This window comes from Nilaparvata lugens, chromosome 1 (assembly GCF_014356525.2).
Source record: "Nilaparvata lugens isolate BPH chromosome 1, ASM1435652v1, whole genome shotgun sequence".
Taxonomy (NCBI): Eukaryota; Metazoa; Arthropoda; class Insecta; order Hemiptera; family Delphacidae; genus Nilaparvata; species Nilaparvata lugens.
In genome coordinates, this window is record NC_052504.1 from 36,113,678 (window position 1) to 36,141,205 (window position 27,528).

Consider the following 27,528-nt stretch of genomic DNA (forward strand, 5'->3'; position numbering starts at 1 on the left):
GCATACTTGTTGCAGCCACCCTTTTGAGTGGAGTATATGTCGTTTTCTTGCCACCCTTTCAGCCGTGAGTCCATCATGAATAATTATGCTGCTTTTGGATTAGAGATTAGACTCATATAATTATAATCATAAAAACACTTCATTCACATGGGCTACTTTTTAAATTTATAAAACAATTTGAAAAATCTTAAAGCACCCTAAGATTTTTAAATTGTTTTATAAATTAAAATCATGAATATAAATAATACTATCAGGTAACCTATGCTCCGCAAGGGTATTTTTAAATCACTAGGAACATAGGAACTTTGCACAATGATTTGTGACTAGATAGAGCTACAAAAGAATAAATTATGACAATTTGTCGAATTAATACACACAATGGCGGCCGTTTAAATTTTTATTTATTCTGACCGACCTACAGCTGAATAACGTGTGCAGGAGGTTGATAGACTAGTTAGAGAATAAAAAAATTCCCAGATCTACAAGTTTATTGCAGCTAAGGTTTATTGCATTTCGACATCACAATCAAAATATTGTTTGGAATAATTCATCTTTGCCAAACACCGCCTATTATTATTTTCAAATACACCGACTATCATTTAAATTTATTCCAAGTTTCAATCCATACCTATCGTACAGTATATGGCAATGATAAATGATATGCACAAGAAAGTATACTGAACTTGAATTAAAACGTTGAATCCTACAAACTGTTACATTACATTCTATAATAAACATTCTCCAACAGCCTTATAACAGTTCCTCATTTAATATTTTATTCTAATTCAAATTACTAAAATATTATTGAATTATATGGAATATGAATTGATTTGTACAAGAAGTATTATTTATCCATTTAGGTACTCAATGACAAAAATATACAAGAGTATACAAAATAAATGTTAATTACTCATCAAGAACTGTATCATATAAGATATACCTGATTGGATATAGGTATGAAGAAAGTCGTCAAAAATATGATGACAAGCTCAGAGAAGCTAAAATATCATTGAATAATAATTTTCCAACATGAATAAAATTAATGAGAACTCAAAAATTAGTTGAATGTCAAGGTCGGAAGGTTGAATATTATTCAATTTTGATTTTACTAACAACAAATTGGAGAAATTTTTATAACTTTGTTAGTTTTGAACAGATTGATTTGAAACTTCATGGGTGTGTTAATTGTATAAAGGGAAACGTTCATGATTTTTTGTAGAATTTTCCTACGTTACCTTCTACCTCCTAAACCGAAAACATATGGTAGTTCTGATGGTATATGCGAAAGGATTCAAAAGTCGCGCTTTTGAGTAGACCAATAGTGTTGTTCCGCGGGCGATTTAATCCAATCCTGTTCCTTGCCGCGAAGAATAGAGGAAGCTCAGAATAGCGCGACTTTTGAATCTTCTCGCATATAGCATCAGAACTACCATATGTTTTTTTCGATTTAGGAGGAAGAAGGGGACGTAGGAAAATTCTACAAAGAATCATGAACGTTTCCCTTCATACAATTAACACACCCATGAAGTTTCAAATCAATCTGTTCAAAACTAACAAAGTTATAAGAATTTCACCAATTTTGATGTTAGGTTATAATCAGAATTATTGAATAATATCCAACTTTCTGACCTGAACATTCAACTGATTTTTGAGTTTTCATTTTATTTTTGGTGATCCAAACAATCACCACCGACTTTGAGATTGGGCTGGTGAATTCCAGGGCCGCCCAAAGGGTGGGGCGACCGCCCCGGTCGCCCCGGCTAGGGGGGCGCCGCGGTCGTATGATGATTAGCGCCCTGACATTTTCGGTTCAAGTACCTTTATTTCACCTTCACGTTAAAGGTCTTGAACCATTTTCTTATCAATCCATTTCTATGTATAACTCATTACTTATATGTGTGGTGTTAATTGTGGCATAAAATAAAAACTTTGGTAAATACAGTCACTCTACGCATAGCATAGGTGTATATTTTTCCAAATTAAAATTTCCATATTTAATCCAAAAGAATAATAAATTATAAATGAACTTAGTTTATCTATGGTTATACTAACGATGTGCTAACATTGAATACGTTCGGTTGCGGAGCAGAGCGAAAGCTGTACGCACCTTTAAGCCTACTGGCTGTCATGATATGAAATTAACTCTACCACACATAATGAATGAGTAAAATTAAAAATTGTTGAACTTTATTTATATGTCACGCTACCTTCCTATTCAGAATACATTCTACGGAGGTTACTTTTTCACATTCCTATTGGCCATTGATGAATATCCGAAATATTTTAGAAGTTACTTACACTCTTACTCTTAAACACAGTTGCTGAAATGGTTGAGACATTTGTCATACCAGTGGATTAGCCTGCCAAGAAGTCCTCTCCAAAAAATATGCCACCAGATTAGTTTAAGTGGGCTGAGATGTTGTTTTGGAGCTCAAGTTATTATATAAATGATTATTTATTGATTTTTTAGTCATTCATACAACAAGCACATTATCAAAATGATAGGGAGAGGAAAAAATAAAGTAACCTTGTGCTATTCCTCTCCCAAATGTAGATAGCACATACTGTAGTCCGAAATAGGTTAGGTCTTGTAGTTCTTCAATTCACAAAATTTCCAGTCCTCAAGTATTTTCACAAAGGAGATTTTCAAATTTAGACGCTTCAAAACTGAACATAGAAGATAATTATATTTCACATTATTATAACTAGAATAGGAAATATTTACATATTAAGAATATAAATTTAAAGTTACCGAAAAACAAACGGTTCTTGTTTTTTTTTCAGGAAAATTGAGAGAAGTTGAGAGATCATCATTTGATTATTTACAACGCATAGACAGAGACGATCCGCAACGAGTGCGTAGGGCTCGAAGTGACAACAACGCCAACTCTGATGCAATCAGGATGGCGCTGCGGCGATTAACGCGCCAGGAAATCACACTAATAAATTTCCTGACGACGGTGAGCCATTGTGCTGACAACCTGATAGAACGGGGATTTGTCCAACAGCACAATGGCCTTCAGGAAGCGGTCGTCGTTGACGAGGAAATAATTGAGTGGATGTTGCCAGTGGCAGGAGAGGAGGTGGTGGTGGCAGCAGAAAATGTAAGGCCACCTGCCCGACGCCGCCGAAGAAGACAGCAGCGAGTCCTGCAGCGTCCCATCGAAGCCCAGCAGCAGCCACATGCAGCCCCACGGTTGAGCAATTGCGTGATTTGTTTGAACAATGAATGTACGCACATTGCTCTTCCGTGTGGGCACATTTGCATGTGCGAGGAATGTGCCGAGCAAAATCTATTGCACATGAACGGGCAGCCCCGTTGCCCACTATGCAACATACATTGTGCACACTATCAGAGGGTGTACTTAAATTTTCAGTAAGCAGCAATAAGCAGGTAGGCTCAACTCACACTTAGGTGAGTCAGGTCGAGAAGAGTCTCGACTCTAGTCGAGAGCATGTTTCTAAATGGTGACACTCAGACCAGTCGATTCTAGTCTCCGCGATTGTCACCATTTGAAAACAAAACGAGTCTCTTCTCGGCCTGAATCGCGTAAGTGTGAGTTGAGCCTAAGAGTCATCAAGGAAAAATAATTATTGTAATGTAAAGTATATAATACAGGCTGTGTGAAAAGTCCGAGAATGGCTTAATATCTCATACACAAAAAATGTGATTCGACGGTGGGTGTGATTGGTTCCTATACTCTTTCTTCCCTTTCTGCTTTGAATATTATTGATTAATAATGTGAATATCTTTGAAACGGTTTGAGATGTCGATATGCGGTTTTCGCAATTTTTTTCTTGAAATTCCGTCTTGAAATCATATATTGCATGATCACCTTCCTTTAAAAAAAATATGGCGGACCAGATTTTTGAAATCATAGTAAAGTAGTATTTTCAATATGAGTAGGATCCACAATCACACCCACAGTCAAATTACCTTTGTGTATAAGATATTAAGCCGTTCTCGGACTTTTCACCCACTCTGTATAATGTGCTATATAAATGATAATCAAGCCCCAAATTTTGACATTCAATAACTTTTTTATGTGTGCACCGAATTTGATGATTTTTATAGTTGTATTCGTTATGTTCAGGACCAGGTTTATGGCCTATCAAATTTATAATCCGACTTCTGGTCTCTTTCCTACGGTCCTTCAAAGTCTACATGTAATCTGTATGGTAGAAGATTTGTAAGCTGGCCACACACAGAAATAAAAATCACCTGTTATGATCATTGCGTCATACAGCAGCCGTCAGTAGATAGTAGACAAGAGTGTGTGCTGCTCCATAACCGCCCATGTATTTCATGCTATAGTGAGGTCCACGTTATAATGGCAGTGTGTGATTTGCAATGGTGTTGCTATCCTTGTCTATCGTTCAACAAAACAGATGGCGCTATCTCTTTCACGCATTGCGATGTTGCCACATCGTTTATCAACAATGTAGAAATTCAACTACCTAATTGACAAAATATTTTATCTCAATCATGAATATTTATTATTACAACTTTAAAAAATATATTTTCTTGGCAAATAAAATAACTATTTTTAACAATAATTAACAGTTAAATTCATCAGATATACCAGTATCAGCTGTTTGGGTGGCAAGGCTGAGATCTTGCAACCCTTTTCTCCTATCTTCCTACACTGCCAATATAACGTGGAACCCACTATAAACACCCCGACTAAAAACAAAAAAGTTCTGGTGTGGCGCACTCACACAACTTTCCTTGCCGTTATGAAAATTGATTACCTGACGCTAGTGTTCACGCGCATCTCAAGTGTACGATTCAAAGATCTGAGCCAGCTGGTGACAGGACAATAACGCTGGAGACACACGAGGACTGTTATCTCTTCATAGTGAATGATTTAATAGAATCTACAGTTGCCAACAGTTTGGAATTGAATAATCACATTTTCTCGAAATTCGAGCTTATTTCCTATTTAAGTAATTTTGCAGTTGCAAAATTATCTATATAAATAAAATGCCGCATCGCGCCTCCTGGGGTGTGTATCCAGATAAAGTTTGTCATGAGATGCATTAAACTATTTGGCGTTACGAAGTTCGCCTGGCCAGCTAGTGTAGCCTATAATATAATTTAAAGAGGTTGTTAATTTTGCAGAAAATAGCTGTAAGGATGATTTCCCATGTTCATAGGCAAGCATCCACATTGTAAACCACTTTTTAAGCAATTGAAAATATTGACTTTGCCTGATGTTTATGCGTTTGAACATCTTTTATAAGATGTTGCAGAAATTGTGATATTGTCTGTTTTGAGAGAAATATGAAAGCTTTACTTGTTGACGTTTCACCATATTAATAAGAATGAATTGTTAATGAATATATGATATTATTTGTTTAGCTAATGCTGTTATTTACTTTACTTGTTTGTATTTGACTGTGTTGTGCATTTTTGTAATGTTATAACAATAAAATGAAATTAACTAGTCTGTCTACAATAAGTTTGTGATCTGTGGCTATTTAAATCCTTGCTTAAAGTAAAGTTAATCATGCTATAATATTTTTGAAGATATGAGTGATGAAGAAAATATTTTAATGTTGAACCATAATGATATTACTATCGTATTCCATAAAACTTTAAAGTAAAAAAAAAACCAATCACATTCTTTGATGTGGTGACGTCCGTTTCGTGCTGGTATTGCAGCAGAATTGTTACTCAGACTCCTGAGTTTCTGTTTGGCTTGAAAATGTGCAATACCAGCATGAAACGGACGTCGCCACATCAAAGAATGTGAGGGTTTTTTAAATTTAAATTTTATGAAATACGATAGTAATATCATTATGGCTCAACATTAAAATATTTTCTTCATCATAATTATAGTGGAAACAAGATGGATAACCAACAACATAATGATATGATATCATTTTATATAAATATGATTTTAATAGTTATTTACAATATATAATTGTAAATATGGTTATGTAATGATAAAGTGACAATTCCATGTGGTGATCAATGTGTATTTTGATCAGCAACAGAAATTAGCATACCGCAGTAGCCTACATAATCAAAATTCCAGTAGGTGAATAAAATACTAAAATACGCAATATATCGTCAAAATCAAATCAAATGTATTTATTCATTTAAAATACTATAAAATTTACATAAAATAAATACATATGAATAGGCTCCCCGCTTGGATGACAGGTCCGTGTGCGGGGGGGAGTCGCATAAAGCAAACATATTCATTTCATAATAATTATGTATCACATCATTATAATATGGAGAAAATAATTCAATTTTATATACGGTAGGTAATTGACAAAATATAATACGTAAATTGAAATTTAAAAAATAAAATATATATACTTCAAGTGAAAGTTTGGGTTGATTTTGATGAAAAACGCTTTATTGAGAATTCTATCCGACAGTAATCAGGGGTTTATGATAATTAATTTATTACCAAATACAAGAAATATTTTTATAAATAAAACAATTAATTTTATAAATAATTAAAGCAAACGAGAAAAGAAATTAAAAGAAAAATGGAAAATTTGGAAAAAAGAGAAACAAAAATGGAAGATCTAACTTTTTGAATATAGGGCGAAAAAAGTAGAGCATCTGCCGCTTCAGTCCCGATGCTAAGGAGCCACACACCAACCCTCCGCCTGTAAACAGCGACAGTGCAGCGCTCACTTGGTGTGAATACAAGGAATATATTATTCTTATTAATTATTTTTCATTGTTTCTAAGTGAGGACATTGAGTTTAACAACTTTTATATTATTTTAAATTTATTTCCTACAGACTAAGAAAACGCCAGATTTTTCTCCCAAAATTGGTCATTAACAAAAATATACAAGAAATATTAACAATTGTACTTTTCTAATATTGATAAATTTACTTTCCAGTTATCGTAAAACTATTTAAAACACTACAAAGTTTAAGATGACCATCAATGTTTGAAAAAAATTCTTAAATGTTGTTTAAGAAAAAACTTATGGGTTCTTCTAGACCACCGCGCCAGTAGTAGTGTCTAAAAAAGGCTACTGGTAGTTTATTAGTCCTAATACAGGCTGTGTACTAGGGTGAAGTGTTAGATAATTAGGCACAGTGGCCAAACATAGGCTAGTTGGCTCAACAAAACGTACAGATGTTGCCCCGAAATTGACAATTGGCGCGACAGAGGCAATTTGGTCAATAAATAGGCCTACCATTGGCAACCATGAGAGACAGTTAGGCAAAATTCCAGCCGAGGAGCTACCGCTGTTATCTCAGTTGTTATTGAAGATATAGACTCAATTTTTTTAGGTGGAAGAGAAGGAAAAAATAAAGCGCGGTACGCGGTAGCCTATTTTGATACAATTCAATTCAATTTTTAGAAATAGGCTAGCTGTTTCAAAACTAACCTTGAGTAACGGCGACTTTCAATATCAATTACAATTCTATTATTTGAATAACTTTTGAATATAGTACTAATAATTTATAATTCATGTAATATTGAATACAATGATTTCATGAAGAAATCTATTTTCTCTGTTGAATAATTAGGCAGCGATGATTTAGAAAATTGAAGTTACTATCATGGCAACAATGTGTATTGCCACTATGTTGACCCTACGCAGCACCGTATGCCCGCCCATCATGCACAACGTATTAAAGCTACCATTAATAGTTTTTTGTGATCACGAATACTAATCACTGTGATTGGACATTTTGATAAATATCAACATATTGCCATTTATAAGAAAAACCTAACCTTTCCTTTACCGTTGTGAGAAGAGTCTTTGAATCTTTCTGCATAGGTACACTGTTAGGTGTTGATTACCAACTTTGTAATTGTGCTAGTTCTAACCTAGAATTCATCATTATCATTAATTTAAACTGCAATTGAATAAAAGTATTTTTTCATTACAATTTTAATTAACTTAACGTGAATTGCAATAATAAGGTTTACCAACTGAGATCAATAAAGTTTAGAATCGTCGTTCCTTCAAAATAAGGTAAGTTTTGAAACAGCTACTTCTAATATTAAAATTTAATTAAGTTGTATCAAAATAGGATAGTTGACTTCATTTTCTCCTCCTCTTTCATTAAAAAAATTAACTGGATATCTTTAATAAATGAGACAACAGCGGTATCTGACCGGCTAGAATTTAGCCCAGGTTACAAGGATAAAACATTATTATCACTTATAATAAGTTACAAGTAAAAAATCTTCTAGCTATCAATGTATTTAAAAAGAACAATTAACTCATTTCTATAATAATACCAAAATTTCACTTACAGTTAAACCAGGAAATGTTGGTTGCTTCCTTATTATTAGTGTAGCTGATGCTCAAATGATCATAAAGATGGATCTATACCTATGTTGAAAATATTTTTGACCTGTGTTCATTCACTTTCATCAACATAACAGTTCTTTCTAGTCGATTATTATAATTAAAAATGTACATTCAATAGTTTCGTTTTCATAATTTCTGTCAGTCCAATTTCAAATAACTTGGTCAAAATTTTATACTTGTATTAACTTATCACGTACTTAACCGATTCTATGTAATGAGATCCTGCCGGGAATTTTTGACAGCATTTGTTTTAATGTTGAGTTTAAAATTATCATTATTATCCTATTCAATCATAGTTCAATTTTGGAAATATTTTAGTTTTTTCAGTGATATAATTAGAAAATGTTTGAAATTACTTTTACGGATCAATCAATTTACTAATGAGATTTCATTGTGAGTAGCTTAGCTTACCACTGTTTATGTCTTTAAATTCAATTTAACATGAACTTTATTATTCTTTAAGTCTTGGTACCTATCTGACTTTTAAGAAATTGGAATTTTATTGCTAAATGCTTGCCTGTCTAAGCATACTGATAGATAAATAGAGCTACTAAATTTTTATTTTAAAATTACTTTTTGTATAAATTAAAAATAGTATGTTGTCTTATTAAGGCTTCACACTAGAGGCGTGACCCATTTATTACGACCGCAGTTGTCGATACTCGTCTCCTGGGCCCTAAGACTTGAGTCGCTTGTCTTGCTCATTATTGTAAAAGCGCATTTAATTATTCCTAGTCCACACTCTTGCCAAGTTACTGGTCACTGGATTAGCAGCTCATCCACTGGCTTACCAGCTTGGCCACGTTGGTCTAGCCATCTATACTGCAATATGACCACGGTTGCCTCCGCCCGTCTCGTCAAAAATCGGATCGAAGGCAAATGAAGGCGAGCCCTGTTAAAGCAGTCATACCCACTATAGCGCTTGATGACATTTGTACGCACTTGGCGATAGTGTAGATGCGGCATTAGAGACTACTCTACGATTCTAGCAGCTTGACGTCTATTAAAGACTGTAGTCTATTAAATGTATAGTCTATGTATGTCGATATAGAATTTATAGCAACTAATATCAGCGGCCGCGGCTAGAAACATAGACTATTTTCTAAGGAAGTAAACCTTTAAGGTCTAACTTTTTAGAAAATGGTTTCACTGGAGTTTAGTCTTGGATGTTTGAGTACGAAAAGGCAGAAGCCCGAGAGACTGCTTCTGGAGGATCCCTGCCGCAAATGCTCCTATGATTTAACACAGAAGCAGTCTTGGTCGACGTCTGAGGAGTTAACGCACTAACGAAACCCCACCTTCAGTTGGGCTATCGAAAGATTGCCTGTAACCTAATTGGTAGGCCTATGTTTGATTTGAATATTCTACAATATTATTTTACGTTTACCTAAAGTGTGGTAATTAATAAACCTACCTCACAAGGCACAACTCACTTGAAGGCTATTGTCACTTAGACACAACCGCTCTTTCTTGATGTTAACTTGTCAATTAACCTCTCGTTTCCATCAATTTTATAGAACAGTACCGTAACAAGAGCTAAAATTTCAAATTTTATACTCTGTACATGAGAAGAATACAATTGACCAATCAACCATAAATTAATATCATTATTCATAAAATCAAGAACATAAAAGAATTGAGACAAAATTTTCGCCTAGCAATACAGATTGGAAAACAATTTCTGTTTTTTGTTTCACTATTATAAAATGTAGAATACAAGTTTATTATATAGGCGATAAGAGAACCATGTGCTTATATTCATTGCTACTAATTGACACTAATAGGCTATAAATATTTGATCATGAATTGTTCGAAATCTAGTTTTATAGAAAAATAGCTGATTTTGACGCTCGATGGCTGCTGCTATTGTTCGTGGTTCTAGTTGATATATCACATAGCTGAGTAGTGAAACAAGCTCTTCTACCCTATAGAGACTAGAGAAATCTCTTGAATTGAAAATTATAGCTTTTTATATTTGGTAGAGACCCAAATATTTCGGTGAACCCAGTTTTAGGTGAACCAGCAATAATTGTCATCATGAAAAAACACTATTATTGTTTTTCAAACAATCCTATAAGTTGGTACAGTATGATGCAGTTAATGTGGTGTTCTATTCCTGCCTTATCAGTTACACAAACTGTTGGGTGTAGCCTTCTCCGGAGTCCTCCTCTGTGACCGAGTTAGTTAAACTGAATATTATTGAGTTGCATTCTTTCAAATTCTATAGATGAAGAGTGAAATCAACAAATTCAATAGGCTAAAGCATTCAGCCCAGGGGTTCCCAAACTTTTTTGTACCATGCCCCCCGCTCTAGTTACTTAGAGACACCCACGACCCCTACACATATCAGCTTTCCATTTTGCAATACCCTATTTCCACGGTGCCATACATACCAACTCCTACTTGTACAAGTACTCGTACAAATTTATATTATGCCCACTTGATACGGTGAATAGATCGATGTTTTCTTCACTGTTGAAAACTGTAACGCAGAATGGAAAGATTCAATTATTGTACTTATGTATGATGAAAATTAGAACAAATATTACATGCAAAACGAATGTAATTACTTATACAACTTATGCAAAATGTAATATTGTAACACGATACATTTTTAATTCAAGCAAGGTGAGACAGTTGGCCTACCTTCTTACAAAAACAAAACATAGAATGTAATGTAGTGAGATGGGTTCGCTTGCATGTTCTGAATCAGTTGACAGATCCTGGGTTGATTGATTGATTGATTAGCTGCCTTTATTTAAAACCTAGGAGGGCGAAGTTAGGGCGCAGCCGGCCCTCTCTTACACTTAACCCTCCAATACAATTCTAAGTAAAACTAAAACACTGTACAACAAAGATTATAAGATAAAATAAAACAATTTACAAAATAATAAAATTTCCAAATAGCGAATGAAAGAAAGAAAAAAAACAAAATTTCTTTCTAATTTGAATCAGTGAAAAGAATACAATAAGGAAAAAGAGAAAACTGAAAAGTGAAAACGGAAGAAACGTCAGTTCAAAATCCATAGATCATTTCGATAGAAGTAGAAAAGAAGAAAGAGAGGAATAAATTAAAGAAGGATGAAAGGACACACACGTTAAGATTCAGTGAACATTTCAGCCGAGTCCACCTCCTCTGATCCGCCGCAAGACAGCCGCACCGAACCGACGATGTCCCTCAACAAGCCTTAGCTCAGCAGGCAGAGAATTCCACAAACTACAGGCTGTCACAAGGAACGACTTGTTGTACATAACAGTCCTATGTGTTGGGACTTGAACGCGATCCATGCCGCGTTCCTCCACGACCAAAGTCACCCAAGTAACGGTACTCTACTGCCAGATACTTGAGTTTAGGGTTGAGTTTCAGACAAAACACAGCTTAGGTCACTTTCAACATCAAGTTTGTTGCGGTTGTTGGTTTTGATTGCCACTAGAGTTGAAAACGCTTTTTCACCCATCGCTTTCAAAAAGGCAAGTTCATCCGAACAGCTTTCTCTGAAACACTGAGGGCTGAGGGGGTAAACTTTCAAGTACTTTAACCAAAATAAGGGCTTGAACATTTTTAAAAATCTTATCTAGCAGCAGTATTTCATTTCTATTTCTTCCTCTTGCAACTTTTGTATGTCCATGTTGAACGGGTCGGTTTATAGTTTGTAAAACTTCTCCTCCAGTTGAGAAAGTAGCTGCTGAACTCCTCCTTGAGATTCTTCAAATGTTTAATTATCAAGTTAAAAAAAAGTGAAGGAAGCGGTCCTTCAAAAACCTACTGAAAACATGATTCTTCTGAAACTGACACTACTTTGCTGAAACTTGAATAGTTGTTGGGGCTCATTGACACTTTACGTATCCAAACTTTTAGTTTCTCAACGTACATCTTTATGGCATCCTGATGTGTTACTTTATTTGAGTTTTCACCATGCAGTCCCAAGTTTGGGTTGTTTAACGTGGCATAAAGTCTTATAAATAGGCCAAAATCACTTGGTTACTGGGGTTTTTGAACCTTGAACTCTCGTGTGTATTCTAGTTTAAAAAACTGTAGTCATCTTTGATAAAGTTTACATATTTATTGAAACTTTACAAAAAAAATTCTAAAAACTTGAATTGTTTGATTGTTTGAAACTTTGATTGTTTCTTGTAATTTTCAAAGAGTTGTATTTCTGTTTCAGCGCTCTACTTTATTTGAAATTCTTTCTGCTATGGGCTGTTGTCCTACTAGCTGATTTTATTTTGGAATTTCGATTCGAATTTCTTTGGCCATTCTGGCTTCTTCTTAGAAGTGTCTACGACTCTTTCAAATATCAGGGACTGGTAAGTAATTATGACTATTCATCAATTAATTGTTATTTTTTCACCATCCTTGGCATTTGATATGTTGATTCTGCCAATGAATCCACTTTATTCTAGAACCTATCATTATCATACCGTGTGGCCAACGTAAGAGATAAACTGATGTATTTGAATCGAGTCACTCACTAAAAGATGAATGTGTCCAATAATAATTTTCCATTGTTGATAGTTCCAACTCTCTCTCTCTCTATATATATATTTATATATATATATATATATATAGCACATAACAGAAAACACTTTAAAGTTCTATAATATAAATTGAAACATCGGATAGATTAAAAACACTTTAAAACTTACATTTAAACGAAAATTTTCGGGAGCTGAGCCCCCTTTGTCAATCAAACAGGAAGTCACTTCGGACTTGTCAATCAAACAGGAAGTCAAACTCGGAAGTGAAGTCACTTCCTGGTTGATTGACAAAGGGGGCCCAGCCCCCGAAAATTCTCGTTTAAATGTAAGTTTTTAATCTATCCGTGTCGTGTGTATCCTGTTTATATTTTTATTACAAAACTTTAAAGTGTTTTCTGTTAAGTGCTACGTGTATATATATATATATATATATATATATATATATATATATATATATATATATATATATATATAAACTGCAGTCTTCTCGGTTGAGAAAGGAGACACAGTCTCCGAAAATTTCCCCCATTTCTAATGTAAGTTTTTAAGTGTTTTCAATCTATTTATATCGTGTCTCCTGTTTTAATTTATATTACAAAACTTTAATATATATATATATATTATATATATATATATATATATATATATATATATATAAGTAATAAAATCTATAAGGATGAACTGAATAAGGCAAAGCTCAATCATAATGCTGGCTACATTGAAAAATCTGACAAGTCAAAAGCTGCATGGACCCTTGTTAACAAAGTGAGGAATGGAGTCAGTACTGGGGCCACTGTTGTTTCTAGTGATGGTCAATGATCTTCCTAATAGTATAACGTCTTCAAAAACAATCATGTTCGAAGATGATACAACTTTTCTTTCTGTTGACAGAGACTTACAAACTCTAAACAGGATTGCCAATGAAACCTTAAATCAAGCTGTCATATGGTTCAAAGCTAATAGTTTTGTCATCAATGAGTCAAAAACACAAGAGGCCATTTATTCATTGAATACCATATCCAAGTTCCCAGAAAAATATGTGAGAAAAATTAAATTACTGGGGGTTCAGATTGACAATCATTTGACATGGAGTGACCACATAGATTCAGTATGTAGTAAGCTTTCAAAGGTTATTTATTTGTTAAAGACTTTGAAATACCATGTACCTGAAAGTTATTTTATAAGCATCTATTATGCTCTATTTCATTCTATATTGAATTATGGTATTATTCTATGGGGAAATTGTGCAAGAGTATCCGAAGTTTTGTTATTACAAAAGAAAGCAATTAGAATTATAACCAATTCAGAGATAAGAGCCCACTGTAAGCCACTTTTTATTAAAAGTAGAGTAATGACAGTTATTTGTTTGTACATATACACCCTGCTACTACATGTCAAATCTGAGGAAACAAATCTAACCAGCAACAAAAACATCCACACACACCATACAAGAAGCTATGCAAATTTGCATATACCACAAGTACGGTTATCAAAGACCTTAAGAAGCCATGTAAATGTAGGTTTGAGACTCTTCAATCACCTTCCTCAAGAAATAAAAAATTTCCCGTTTTTGAAGTTTAAAGATGCACTTTACAATTTTCTAGTCAAAAATCCCTTTTACAGCTTGAAAGAGTACTATGAGAAGTGAATATTTGAATGTATTATGACTTTTAAAAAATGTATACTTTGATGTTATTATGACTTATATTGTATAGAAATATATTAAGATGTAATTGTAATGTATTATAACTATCTTGACAATGTCTCATGCAATCGTGTAATTGTTCTTGGACAAATAAGAATATTCTATATATATATATATCTATATATATATATATCTATATATATATATATATATATATATATGTATAGCCTAATAAATGAAAATTATATGGAATATAATTTTCAGTGTGACTCGGAGCTCTTTAACTTCGCCCAGCCCATTCGGTATCACTGTATTCTGTGATTCAAACAGAACTAACTCGTGGGTACAATAATTACCGTATTCAATTTATTCTACTTTATGGGTGGCCACTAACGACAGAAAATGTGTGTAGAACACATGCATGTTGTGTCATCAGCGAGAGGCTTCGAGTACTATTGGACAGTAGCTTCTAACTTAAATTAAAAACAATAATAATCAATAAATCATTGGAAAATCATATGATACAAATTATAATGATATACAAAAATAATTTAACCTCCAATAGAGTAGCGAAGAAAAAATAAACAAAAAAAATCAAAGATACAAAAACCTAACTTCAAAAAATTGTTCTGATGACACAACAATGTATGGCGACATGTGTGTACACACATTTTCAACACACTTGTCCTGTTGTGAGTGGCCATCCTCATAAAAATCTAATATTGTTTCAAATTTTACTATTTTTTTGATGATAATTAGTCATCCAAGGCATTGTATGCTTTTAACTATCAAAACTTGTCGGCTTTGTCATTTCAGATTATTCTTCTTCAATAATGTTGACATGAGATATGGTTGTTGCTACAACTCAATATGAACAGCAAACCAAACTCGGTGGATGCATATTCAATCTTATAGCAAATAGACGTTTTTTAGGAGGTGAAATGAGGGCAGTATTATATTCTATTTTTATTGTTTTCAGGCATTCTCAGTCTTCTTTGTTTGCATTGCTCTCACTTCTGACATGATTTGCTTCTTCTTCATCCCAGTTCAATGGCTGTTTTTTGCTGCCAGCACATATGTATGGGTCCAGTATGTGTGGCATACAGGTGATTGATTGATCTTTCTATAATGCAATTTATTGATAATGTCTATCTAGTGTGAGATCTACTTTTTGAGGATCTATCAAATTGAAATCGGTGGATGCCATTTTACACAAATAATGCTTTTACTGATGATTTTTGTAATGTTTTCCAAACTTGATAATTCTGAGCAAATAATATGAAATATTATCTGAACAAATATATGAAATTTAATATTACAGTTCACTATTAATCAACAAAAATTGATGAACTGTAAAGATTTGTAATTGTAATAACTAGTGAGCCCCTGGCTGTTGAACTCGCTCAAAATGCCTCTTATATTCTGTCAGCTGTTCTATTGAAAGCAGTGGAAATATTATTCGAAATGTTTTGATTCTTAGATAATACACATAAATAACGAAAATTTATTGGATCAGCTGTTTTAGCACACTTGACATTTGCACAATATTAATGTCTTCAGACAACAATGCCTGTTGTCGTCGACTGCGGAAGTTTACGCTCAAACAAAAACCCACCTTAAAATGATTTCTTTAATCAGCTGATCATAAATATTTATTACATTATTTTCTTGACTGAGAAAAACTCTCATAATAATTTTCAAATATGCAGCTGATCATTAAGGTACGTTTTCGTTTGTGCGAAAACTTCCGACGTCGACCGCGATTGGGTGGGTTCAATTTCAAGATGGCTGAAAATCTGTGGTCGACTGTGGATGAAGCGTTTTCCTTTGCGCGATAAGGTCGCTATTTCTCAAAAGTCACAAATTCAGACTAAAGTTAGGTTATCTGTCATTATATTGATTATAGATTATTGATTTCAATTGAATAAAAAAGCACTACAAACGCATAAAAATCGTTGTTATATAATATTATGTAGTTATTGAAATGGATATGGATTTTATCACAGCTTTTTGTAGTAAAAGAAAAAGAAGAGCTTGATGAACTATAATATTCCATTTCACAGTTTGTCTAAACAAAAATCTCCAATTGTGACTCATTTGATTAAATAATTCATTAAATAAGATATAAATTTCTTATTAGTTTTGAATTTCTTTCATTATTTCATTTTCTCAATACATTTCAATTATCTTTACAAATCTGATCATAAATATATTAGAAGTTTGAACAATTTCAATTTGGTTCTCCCAGTCTATGTTACTGTTGCCTGCTGGTTCTTCTACAATATATTTGAGGTTAGAATTGTCAGCGGAAGGCCGCGAGACTGCTTCTTGAGGAGTGCTGCCGCAATCGAACGCGTACCATGTTTGGTCCGCTGTGAAAAATATGCATAAACAAAAATGCTCATATGGTTTAATGCCTGGTCTACACGACAACGATATTTGCGCAAGCCTCTGTTCACAGGACACCAACTTCAACACAAATCTCAATAGTCACACCACAGAAGAAGTGAGATTTGGAATAATTATTCATTTATTTTACATTTCACTAAGATTAGCACAGAAGCAGTTGGCCATTTTTTTCGAGGCTGACTCGGTCGCTGTCGACGTTGTAAATTTACGCACAAACGAAAACGTACCTTTAGCAAATAATATCAAATATATCAGCTGTTCGATTGAAATCAATTTACAATAATCCATATGACTTTTAAATATGTTTTTCTCTCTTGATTGTTGATTGTATCTATAGCATACACTAAACATAGTTATATTGAGGGCCTATCCTTTTATTATCTGAACGAACGAAGGATGAAGGTTACGGTAAATTTTGTTGCCCAACCAACTTGATCTGTAAAAAGGGTTGAAGAATATGTGTTCGAAATTTGAAGCTGATTGATCAATTCTTTCAAAAGTTAATGTAGAACATACAAACACAAAGACGGACAACGATTTCTCAAGTCAAAAGTAAGAACTCGCTAACGCTCGTTCAATGAATAACAGTGTAGTGCATAAACGGCTGTGATAATTTACTGGTACTATAATGTTGAACTATAGGCCTGCTACGATTTTTATGTGTTTAAGTTGCTTTCTTTGTAATTTTTAGTATTATATGTTTGGAATGGATTTCCAGTTTATCATTAGTAATATGCTGTTTCATTTTCTTTTAGAAAAAGGCATATGTGTGCCAACAGTTGCTCTGTGGCTTCTATTTGTATATATGGAAGCTGCAGTTCGCTTAAGAGATGTGCGGCATCTCCCTTTCCACCTTGACTTATGCAGGCCATTTGCAGCCCATTGGTAAGTAGGCCTACAGTATAAATTAGTTGACAATCCGTGACAATATGCCAATGTTTGGCTACTGCAACATTCGCCTGAAATGTCTCCTTTTTAAATACGTTCATAACTGAATAGGCGAGAAAATTGAAATGTCATTACAATAAACAGTATACTGCACATGTAACTAACTAATAAAAAAATGCAATGAGGTACCTACAGTGAAAAGTACAGTAACCAAAATTAAAATGATTAAAGAGAGGCATACTGTTGATGTATAGTTTTGAGCAGATTGTGCTATTTTCAGTATCTATTTTGTCAGAAATATTCTGAAATCAAGAGTACAGAAAAAACTGCTTTACACTTGTGGACTGACTGGTAACAGATAGTGACTAGCATTGCTCTACTTTTTTGATCGAGCTTTAATAATTTTATACTTATTTAGAATAGATTTAACCATCCACCTCACTCTCCCTATTAGGGATTAACACCTGTTCTTGGTAATTTGACACCTACTTTCTCAAATTAACTTTGAGAAGAGTCCTTCTGGATGATCGCTTCTACAAAACAGTATTGTTAAAGTGCCTTCTCATCAATCATTCACAATTAATATTATTCAATCATTCCACTTATGTCATTTCTGGTATCGTACTTCATTTTTTTGAAGGCTCATTTTCTATTTATGAGAGTGGCTACATTTCACTTTCAACATCCGCCGAACAGTTTAAATTCCATGTTCTGTAGCTCTTCAAACCATTCCTCTGTGAAATGTATAAGAGTGGCCTCACATATCATGTTTAATCTTATTATATCTTTTTCAGCATTGGTTATCCGGTGGTAACATTGGGCTTTGGCTTTAAAAGCTATGTTGGCTTCCGAATGAGACAGGTAACTTGAATACTTTAATTTGGTAACTAATGCCCATATTATGCACCATCTCGGCTTAAACGTAGAGAGATTAAATGTTCATTTAAACTCTAAATGAAACACGTTATAATAAAGGCAATCATACCTTCATTTAGTAATATTGTAGATTAGCGTTAAACGTAGGTGGTGCATATTACATATGACCCTAAGAAACGGACATTTTCTTTTCTGCATTTGTTGCAACATGCAATACATCAAATTTTCTAATTTATTTTGAACATTCCACTCGCTATTCACTGTTTTAATTCGTGCTGACCAGTTTAAAACGTACTTGGTAACATTGCCATTGTCCCTACAAGGTCATCTTATCCTAGAACAGCACCCTAATACGCATGCGCAGCTAACATTTTGAAGTGATCTCTCAGCAGAAGACATGTTTTTCATAACTCTTAGGTTATTGCTTCTGGAAGTTTTCTAAACGTGGGAGATCATAGTGGAGTGCATGTGAGTACGGTTAGCAGAGTGGTGGATAAAGTTTCTAGGACCATAGCAAGATTAACTCTAAAGTATATCTGTCTTCATAGTACCGGTACTGAAAATGAACTCAATGTTATAAAAAAGGATTTTTTTTTTAAAGACAAAGTTTCCCAATTGCATTGGAGCCTTGGACTGCAGCCATGTGAATATAAGTTCTCCTGCTGCTGATAATGCAGAAAAATTCCGCAACGGGAAAGAGTTTTTTTCTCCTTGAATGTACAAACTGACAGTGACGCTTCTTTGAAAATAAGAGATCGTTTGTAGTTGGCTTGAGTCAGCCCATCACTCCCATATATTCCACAACTCAAATATACACGCACGTTTGGAAAGAGTTATTGTTGCAGGCAATGGATATGCGGTAAAAAGATATTTGTTGACACCTCTTCCAAATCCTCAAACTCCTGGAGAGGTTCTTTATCAAAGAGTCTGATGCCAGAACCAGAAACCCCGCTGAGCGTGTGGAAATTGAGGTTTGGTGTGTTAGCTACAGGCGTAAGGTTGAAGCTTTGAAGCTGGACAGAGTTGATAGTGTCGTTGTAACCTAGCATCGCTTGTGATCCGTCTCACCAAATAGTTACCAAATGTCACAGGAGAACACAACAATTTGGCTGAACAATTTTTTAACAAAAACTTTATTAATAATGTCAATAATAATGGAGGTCATCGACCAATACGTAATGTACTTCTAAATAATGTAAATCATTTTCGGCGTAACTAAGTAATACAATACTTCCAAAGTCTTACTGATAATAGACATTGAATGTATCTTACCAATTTTGAATGTCTCAATTTTTAACTTGCGGTGTCTTCACTACATTCCATGTGATGTAAATAATTATAAATAAATAAGACATTTTTGTGAAATGATAAAATTCTGTCTATTGCCACTAAATTAGTTTTATAAAGTTTGATAATTCATTATTTTTTTGTTTGGTTTGTATTGTATCCTTTACCTTCTACTAGAAATCTCTGTTTGAAATGTCATATTAATTTTAGTAAACTTATGTAGTTTGTAGGCTATTGTCTTCTGCATTGTTTTTGTAACTGGACAACTGCCACTTAATGATTGTCTTGATATTACAAATAAAAATTCGTTTTGTTTATACTTTTCAATGATATTTCAATTAGTTTTATCTTGATTATTTTCATAAAAAAATTCCAATCAACTACTCAGCCTTTTATTATTTGTCTACCATTGGTTTCGACCTATATTTTTGTGAACATTAAATGATTTATTCTAATGAGTAGTTAATTCATAGGGCATAATTAAATAATTTTTGATGGATAACATGAAAAAACCATTTCAATAGGTGAATTTAATAATATAATTTGAAGATACAGATCAAAAACAGATTCAATGTTATAACAAACCTGACATACAAAAATTTTACAAATATCAAAAATATATTCAATGTTATAACAAACCTAACAATAATCTTACAAAAAATAATCTACAATATATCTGTCAATATATCTAAATAAATAAATAAATATCTCTGTCAATTTGCTTCTGCTTGATATCTAATTTCAAACTTTTAATTCTGTGTTCACGCTCTAGAATATTCAACTCTTGTTCTTTTATATTGAAAATCAATTGTCCATCGTGTATATCTTTTTCTGTATTTCAATCAAATCTACCTTTGCTGTAGCAAGCACATAGGTTTTCTCAATTGCTGCTGTTTTCTAAATAAATATTGTTTTGTAATAACTTTTAATTCGTATAGGTGTTGTCACTTGCTTTTTCATCTGTTTTATGACCCCATTGTTCATTTTTCAAATTATCTGGAAATCTGATTTAAAATTAGCATCACTTTCATGTTTGATTATTATGGTATCCAGAGCTTGTTGTTTGAACCCAATTTTGACTGCATCATTATTTCTCGACAACATAATATTATTACATACAACTTCTTGCATCTTCAATGTTATGGCTTGGATTCAATTAGTCCATCTCTGTAAAAACAGAATTTAACTCTTATGGCACTCCCTCCATTTGATAATCACCCAGAATATACTGAATTGTATGTTCATGTTTGTTATATTTGATTGCTACTACTGCTTACTCCATCACCAGTGCCTCTTGCATACGTTTTATCTTCATAAAAGTTTTTTTACCTTCTAATATTTGTTTACATTATTTTTAATATTTTCATATCACGACTCTTTCCCACTCAAATTGTTGAAATTATTCTCGAGCGAGTTCCATCATTTTCTCTTCGAGCGTAACAACATCACTATTCTATTCTAAATTTTTTTTCACTAACTTTATTTAGTAGTAATTGTATCTTATCATTTGAAAAAAATTCGATCGCTTTTTCTCTTCCATTACCGTATAGCTGTAGACCACGAATTCACAAATTACGAATGAGTAGCTATATAATATCATTGTAGTGCTGCGTTTTAAACAACAAATTTGCTGTAGAATTAAGCCTTCTTGATATTGTAAACAAATATCGGAGCACCGAGCTTCGCTCGTTATTTATTTATTGACTGTTCATAAACCGAACACAATTCTTTAAAATGATTGAGGAAGTACTAACAGGCACAGCCCAAAACTGTTTCTTTCCCGAATTTTGATTTATACACTATAAATTGTCCAGAAAGTAGGTTATGTTCCATACACTTGAATTCAGATTCAATTTTCTGTTCAAACATTTGAAAACAAAAAAATATATAATTTAGATTATATACAAACCAAATTGAATAACAAAATAACACGCACTAATCACTTGAAATTGTCAAATAATGATCAACTTTGAAAATTATGATATACTCTAGTTTAGGAGGATTATCATATTGTCATGTCAACAAATCAGATTATGTTGATCAAATCGATTAAATTGTGTAGCTAGATAAAATTTCTCGCTGATTGATTTTGATTACACAGCTGGAAATAATTCTGTCTCTCTCCCACTTAGGCACACGTATCTTCTGCTATCGAGAGACGACGAAATTATCATCTGTTTTCCAAGGATGAATTATCCTTTTAATGTCGTTCAGCGAGTTTCCAAAGAATGAGACCTGGTGCAATCGAATCTTTATATCATAAACCTACTATGTTCCAAATTTCGTGAAAATCGTTAGAGCCGTTTTCGAGATCCGTAAAACATAAATAACCAGATATATACAGAAATTGCTCGCTTAATATAATAGGATATCATTCCATTGCCAACTTAACGCTAAACAAAATTAGTAAATGCATTGAGAAAACCGATTCAAGTTTGAACTTTCAGATTAACTTAATCCACTTTAGGTACTGCACAAACGGCCATTAAAATTAAAACCCTAATCTCCCTAAAGCTGGGTTTTACTTTCCTTGCCGTATTACCATAGGTAAGGAAAGTATTGCTTTCCGAAAAAATTAAGGTACCCCAATTTCTATACGTTTCAAGATCCCCTGAGTCCGAAAAAGTGTTTTTGGGTATTGGTCTGTATATTATGTGTGTGTGTGTGTATGAGTGTATGTGCGTCTGTGTACACGATATCTCATCTCCCAATTAACGGAATGACTTGAAATTTGGAACTTAAGGTCCTTACAATATAAGGATCCGACAAGAACAATTTCGATCAAATGCAATTCAAGATGGCGGCGAAAATGTTGTCAAAAACAGGTTTTTTTGCGATTTTCTCGAAAACGGCTCCAACGATTTTGATTAAATTCATACCTGGAATAGTCATTGATAAGCTCTACCAATTGCCACAAGTCCCATATCTGTAAAAAATTCAGGAGCTCCGCCCCATCTATGCAAAGTTGGATTTCAGATTCCCAATTATCAGGCTTCAGATACAATTTAAACAAAAAAATCGAGTGGAGAAGATTGAGCATAAAAATCTCTACAATTAATGTTGAGTAACATTTTCACCTAAAATTGAAATTAAGCTCGAAATTCGAGAAAATGTGATTATCCAATTGCAAACTGTTGGCAACTGTTGATTCTATTAAATCATTCACTATGCAAACTGTTGGCAACTGTTGATTCTATTAAATCATTCACTATGCAAACTGTTGGCAACTGTTGATTCTATTAAATCATTCACTATGCAAACTGTTGGCAACTGTTGATTCTATTAAATCATTCACTATGCAAACTGTTGGCAACTGTTGATTCTATTAAATCATTCACTATGCAAACTGTTGGCAACTGTTGATTCTATTAAATCATCCACTATGCAAACTGTTGGCAACTGTTGATTCTATTAAATCATTCACTATGCAAACTGTTGGCAACTGTCGATTATATTAAATTATTCACTATGCAAACTGTTGGCAACTGTTGATTCTATTAAATCATTCACCATGCAAACTGTTGGCAACTGTTGATTCTATTAAATCATCCACTATGCAAACTGTTGGCAACTGTTGATTCTATTAAATCATTCACTATGCAAACTGTTGCCAACTGTTGATTCTATTAAATCATTCACTATGAAGAGATATCAGACCTCGTATGTCTCCAGCGTTATTGTCCTGTCACCAGCTGGCTTAGATCTTTGTTTATAAGTAGACTTGTGATGCGCGTGAACACTAGCGTCAGGTGATCAATTCTAATAACGGCAAGGAAAGTTGTGTGAGTTCGCCACACCAGATTTTTCGTTTTTGCATAAACTTCCGCAGTCGACGACGACAGGCATTGTTATCTGAAGACATTCATATGGTCCAAATTTCAAGTGTGTTAAAACAGCTGATTCAATAACTTTTGTTATTTGTGTTTATTATCGAAGAATCAAAACACTTTGAATAATATCAACTTATTGCCATTGAACAGTATGAACGTAACCTTCCCCATTAAAACATGATTGAACATAATCTTTTAGGTTATTTAGACGAATTGAAATCTACCCAATCTGAGATCCTCATCCTGTCGTGGTCGACAACACCATTTGCGCTCAAACGAAACCCCACCTTCACCTTTCCTTTTATCTTGTGAAAATAATTCAAATTCATTTTACGATGTCATTGTTGAATCTTGCCTGCACGAAATCAGTTGATCGAGTCTCAGTCGTAATCAGCTGACTGTTGTCGTTACTCGAACTCTGCCGAGTCGGTACTCTGTATGTTAGGTTTTTAGGATGTACAGTACGCGTCCCGTAGCTTTGCCTCCGTGGCTTTGAAACGGCATAAATACAAGGTATGGTTCGCGGGGTAATATTCACTCACGGCTTTGCAAAAACATCAGGCTTCAGAGACCCTAGATGGATGAAGCTTCCTTCAGAGCTTCCTTGAAGGAAACTCCTTACACATAGATATTCTTCATGAATGAGAGAGTTGCAACGTATCAATCAATCAATCTCTTTATTCAAGACATACTATGTATATTGTACATGAATGCGTCATATCATTAAATAATACTTCTAATTCTCAAACATAAAACTAGAAAGATAGAAAGAAACACAACGAAAAAGAGACAATGACAATAGATAATTTATCCCTAATTCCCCCGGTAAAATTTTTCAAAACTATAAGTTTCTAACTCTATTAGGTACTTTTTCAACTCGATTTTGAATCTTACCCTATACGTTTCGCTTCTGATGCTACTCGGGAGGTACCTCATGAATTTCATTCCCATATATGTTGGACTTTGTTTAAATTTTTCTCTCCTATGTTCCATTATAATGAAATCATTTCTATATCTTGTATGGTAATTGTGCATATTTGATTGCCTATTGAATGAGTGCTCGTTATTTTTTACATGTAAAATTGTTTTGTATATGTAAATGCCATACACAGTCATAAATCCTAGCTTCTTAAAAAGTGACCTACATGACTGTTGATTATTTATTTATTTATTTATTCATATGCAAATACAATTCAGGTAAAAACAACAGTCATTTGCCCAAAACTGCTTCAAACCTTAATTATTATTAATATTCAAAATTATTCTTATCGATTCTTTTTGTAGTATTGTTTAAATTAGCTAAACTTGTCCCTTCATATACTTCAATTCCATATGCAATGTGTGCGTGTATCACCAACAGTGGGAAGAACATGTTAAACGAATGTCAGCTGATAGGCTGTGTTATACTAAAAAGCTCCTTGTGTATCTTTTCAGATGCAACACGTTGCTTTTGAAAAGATACAAAAGTGCATCTGTTGTTTATGAAAAGATACATTTTTTAAAATGTTGGATGCTTTTGAACGGGTAGTAAGTAGTATTGTAGTCTAGTGGCCCTCCGCCGAAAGGTAAAGCTACAGGACCCGGACTGTACTTTTATCCCTAGAGCAGTGCATTTTTTGTAGGTGACTATGATGTTTGTCACCAGATGCAACGAAAATTTAAATCAACGAAAAATTTCTCAGATCAACTGACAAATTTTGTAAAGAGTAGGGGCAATGTATTCTAGGTACATTGAGTAGAGGGTAATTTTGTGCCTCCAGCACAAACATCTTATCGTTTGTTTAGAAATATGTTTATCATGAAATTACAATCATGCAAACAAGTTGGAAGAAGTAATTTGTATAGAATTGTAGGGAATTTATTCTCTATAAGCCCTCTCTCGTCAAATTTGTTTTCAACCACTCCATTTGATAGTTCAATGGCTTCAACTATTGAAAACGGGCAAATATCTTGAAATCGTCGGCTATACGTAACGGACTTGAAAACTATTCATTTTAAATTTTAATGCAAGCGAAAGAAAGAATCCTGGCCCACAATTTGAGACTAAACTCAATTCTCTATCATCAAAAGCTTCCGAGCGGGGTGAAATTGAAACAGAAAAAATACTTTTCAATAATAATTTCCCCAAAACCACCTGTTGGTGGTAGTATTACTTGGATGGGTATCTAGCGGAAAAAACGTTCATTTTGTGCAGATTAACTGAACAATTAAGATTATAGGACATCAAAAAAGTATGACTTTTAATACATCATTTTAAAGGTCTTCAAACGAGCTACAACTACAACTATTATACGAAACATTTTTTTTCGAGAAACGGAAGTGTAAACTTTCATTTGATAAAATATAAAATTATGAGGTGAAAATTTCCTTATTTTCTTGCTTTGTATGTGAATAAGTATGAAATCTAAGTATGTTCCTTAAGTATGAAATCAAGGTCAGCTCGATTTCATAATTTGGAGCCGAGATATACGCAATCATTGCAGTTAGACTCTGCGGTTGCAGGCTATGTGTACTATGTATAGGCCTTCTAACACCCTGCACAAATTCAGCTTTCCTCTAATTTGTTGCGCATCATGTCTTAAGAGATACTTACTTACTTTACTCTATGTGGCTCTACAGTCCTGGGTGGACTTTGGCCTCCTCTACATAATGCCTCCAAACTTCTCTCTCCTGGGCTCTTCGTCGCCAGTCTACCACTCCTAGCACCCGAAGATCGCCCAGGACTTCATTCAGCCATCTACTCCTTGGTCTTCCTCTTCTCCTTGTCCCCATCATCATCTCATCCATCATCTTCAATGGGACTCTCTCTTCACCCATCCTTGCCACATGACCCAGCCATTCTATACGTTTTGCCTTTATGGACCGTACAATGTTTTCTTGCCCAATGGCTTCATCAATCTCACTATTATACCTGGCTCTCCAATTTCCATCATCCCATTTTGGTCCCCAAATCCTTCTGAACATTTTTCTTTCAAATGAGCTCAGTGCTCTCTCATCCTTGCTCAAAATTGTCCATGTCTCCGATCCGTATGTCACAACCGGCTTTATTAACGTCCTGTACATTTTTTCTTTTGTTTTACGCGAAATGAGTCTGCTCTTGAAAATTTTTTGGTTTGCATAATATGCACGGTTGCCCATCATGATCCTATCATATATTTCATTACTCGTTCTATTATCACCAGTTAGCATTACCCCAAGGTATTTGAACTTACTAACGCCTTCTATTTCACAACCATCTGATATTTTCAAGTTATTTACCTGTCTTCTCTGCTCATTTGCTGACATTCTCATGTACTTTGTTATTTCCAGACCCACACTTCCAGCCTCATCCCTCACTGTACAGAAAATTTCTTTTAGATTTTCTTAATTTCTTGCAACTAACACAACATCGTCCGCATAGGTCAGAACCTGACACATTCTATTTACTATTGTACCTCTCAGTCCCAGCTTCCGAATTACTGTTTCCAACACCAGATTGAAGAGTGTAGCTGAAAGTGCGTCTCCTTGTCTAACACCGGTTGTAACATTAAACGTCCGACTCATCTTGGTACCGATTTCAACTTGAGCCGTTGTGCCATCCATTGTCAAGTTTATGAGATTGATCAACTTTCTAGGGATTCCGAACTCAAGAAGGATTCTCATCATGCTGCCTCTCTTAACACCATCAAAAGCTTGGCGAAAGTCCACAAACAGCATATGCAGATCTGTGTTAAACTCAAAACACTTCTCCATAATCTGCTTCATTGTAAATATCTGATCTGTTGTACCTCTCCCTTGCCTGAAGCCGCACTGATGATCGCCAATTATT

General features: G+C 34.0%; 1 protein-coding gene and 1 long non-coding RNA gene across 2 annotated transcripts in view; one reads left to right on the top strand and one right to left on the bottom strand.

The window, feature by feature from the left end:
• Positions 1-6,071: 6,071 nt before the first annotated feature.
• Positions 6,072-8,309, bottom strand: LOC120349770. Its single transcript, XR_005570403.1, has 2 exons — positions 8,249-8,309; positions 6,072-6,630 (listed from the first exon to the last, which is right to left on the bottom strand). It is a non-coding gene; the product is annotated as an uncharacterized LOC120349770 (long non-coding RNA).
• Positions 8,310-9,135: 826 nt separating this feature from the next.
• Positions 9,136-27,528, top strand: part of LOC111047828 (macoilin-1) — a 38,916-nt gene continuing 20,523 nt past the window's right edge. Inside the window, exons 1-5 of the mRNA XM_039424268.1 lie at positions 9,136-9,181; positions 12,454-12,614; positions 15,410-15,536; positions 17,595-17,724; positions 18,522-18,588. Of these exons, the coding sequence (XP_039280202.1) occupies positions 9,136-9,181; positions 12,454-12,614; positions 15,410-15,536; positions 17,595-17,724; positions 18,522-18,588 (531 nt within the window). The remainder of the gene's footprint in view (positions 9,182-12,453; positions 12,615-15,409; positions 15,537-17,594; positions 17,725-18,521; positions 18,589-27,528) is intronic.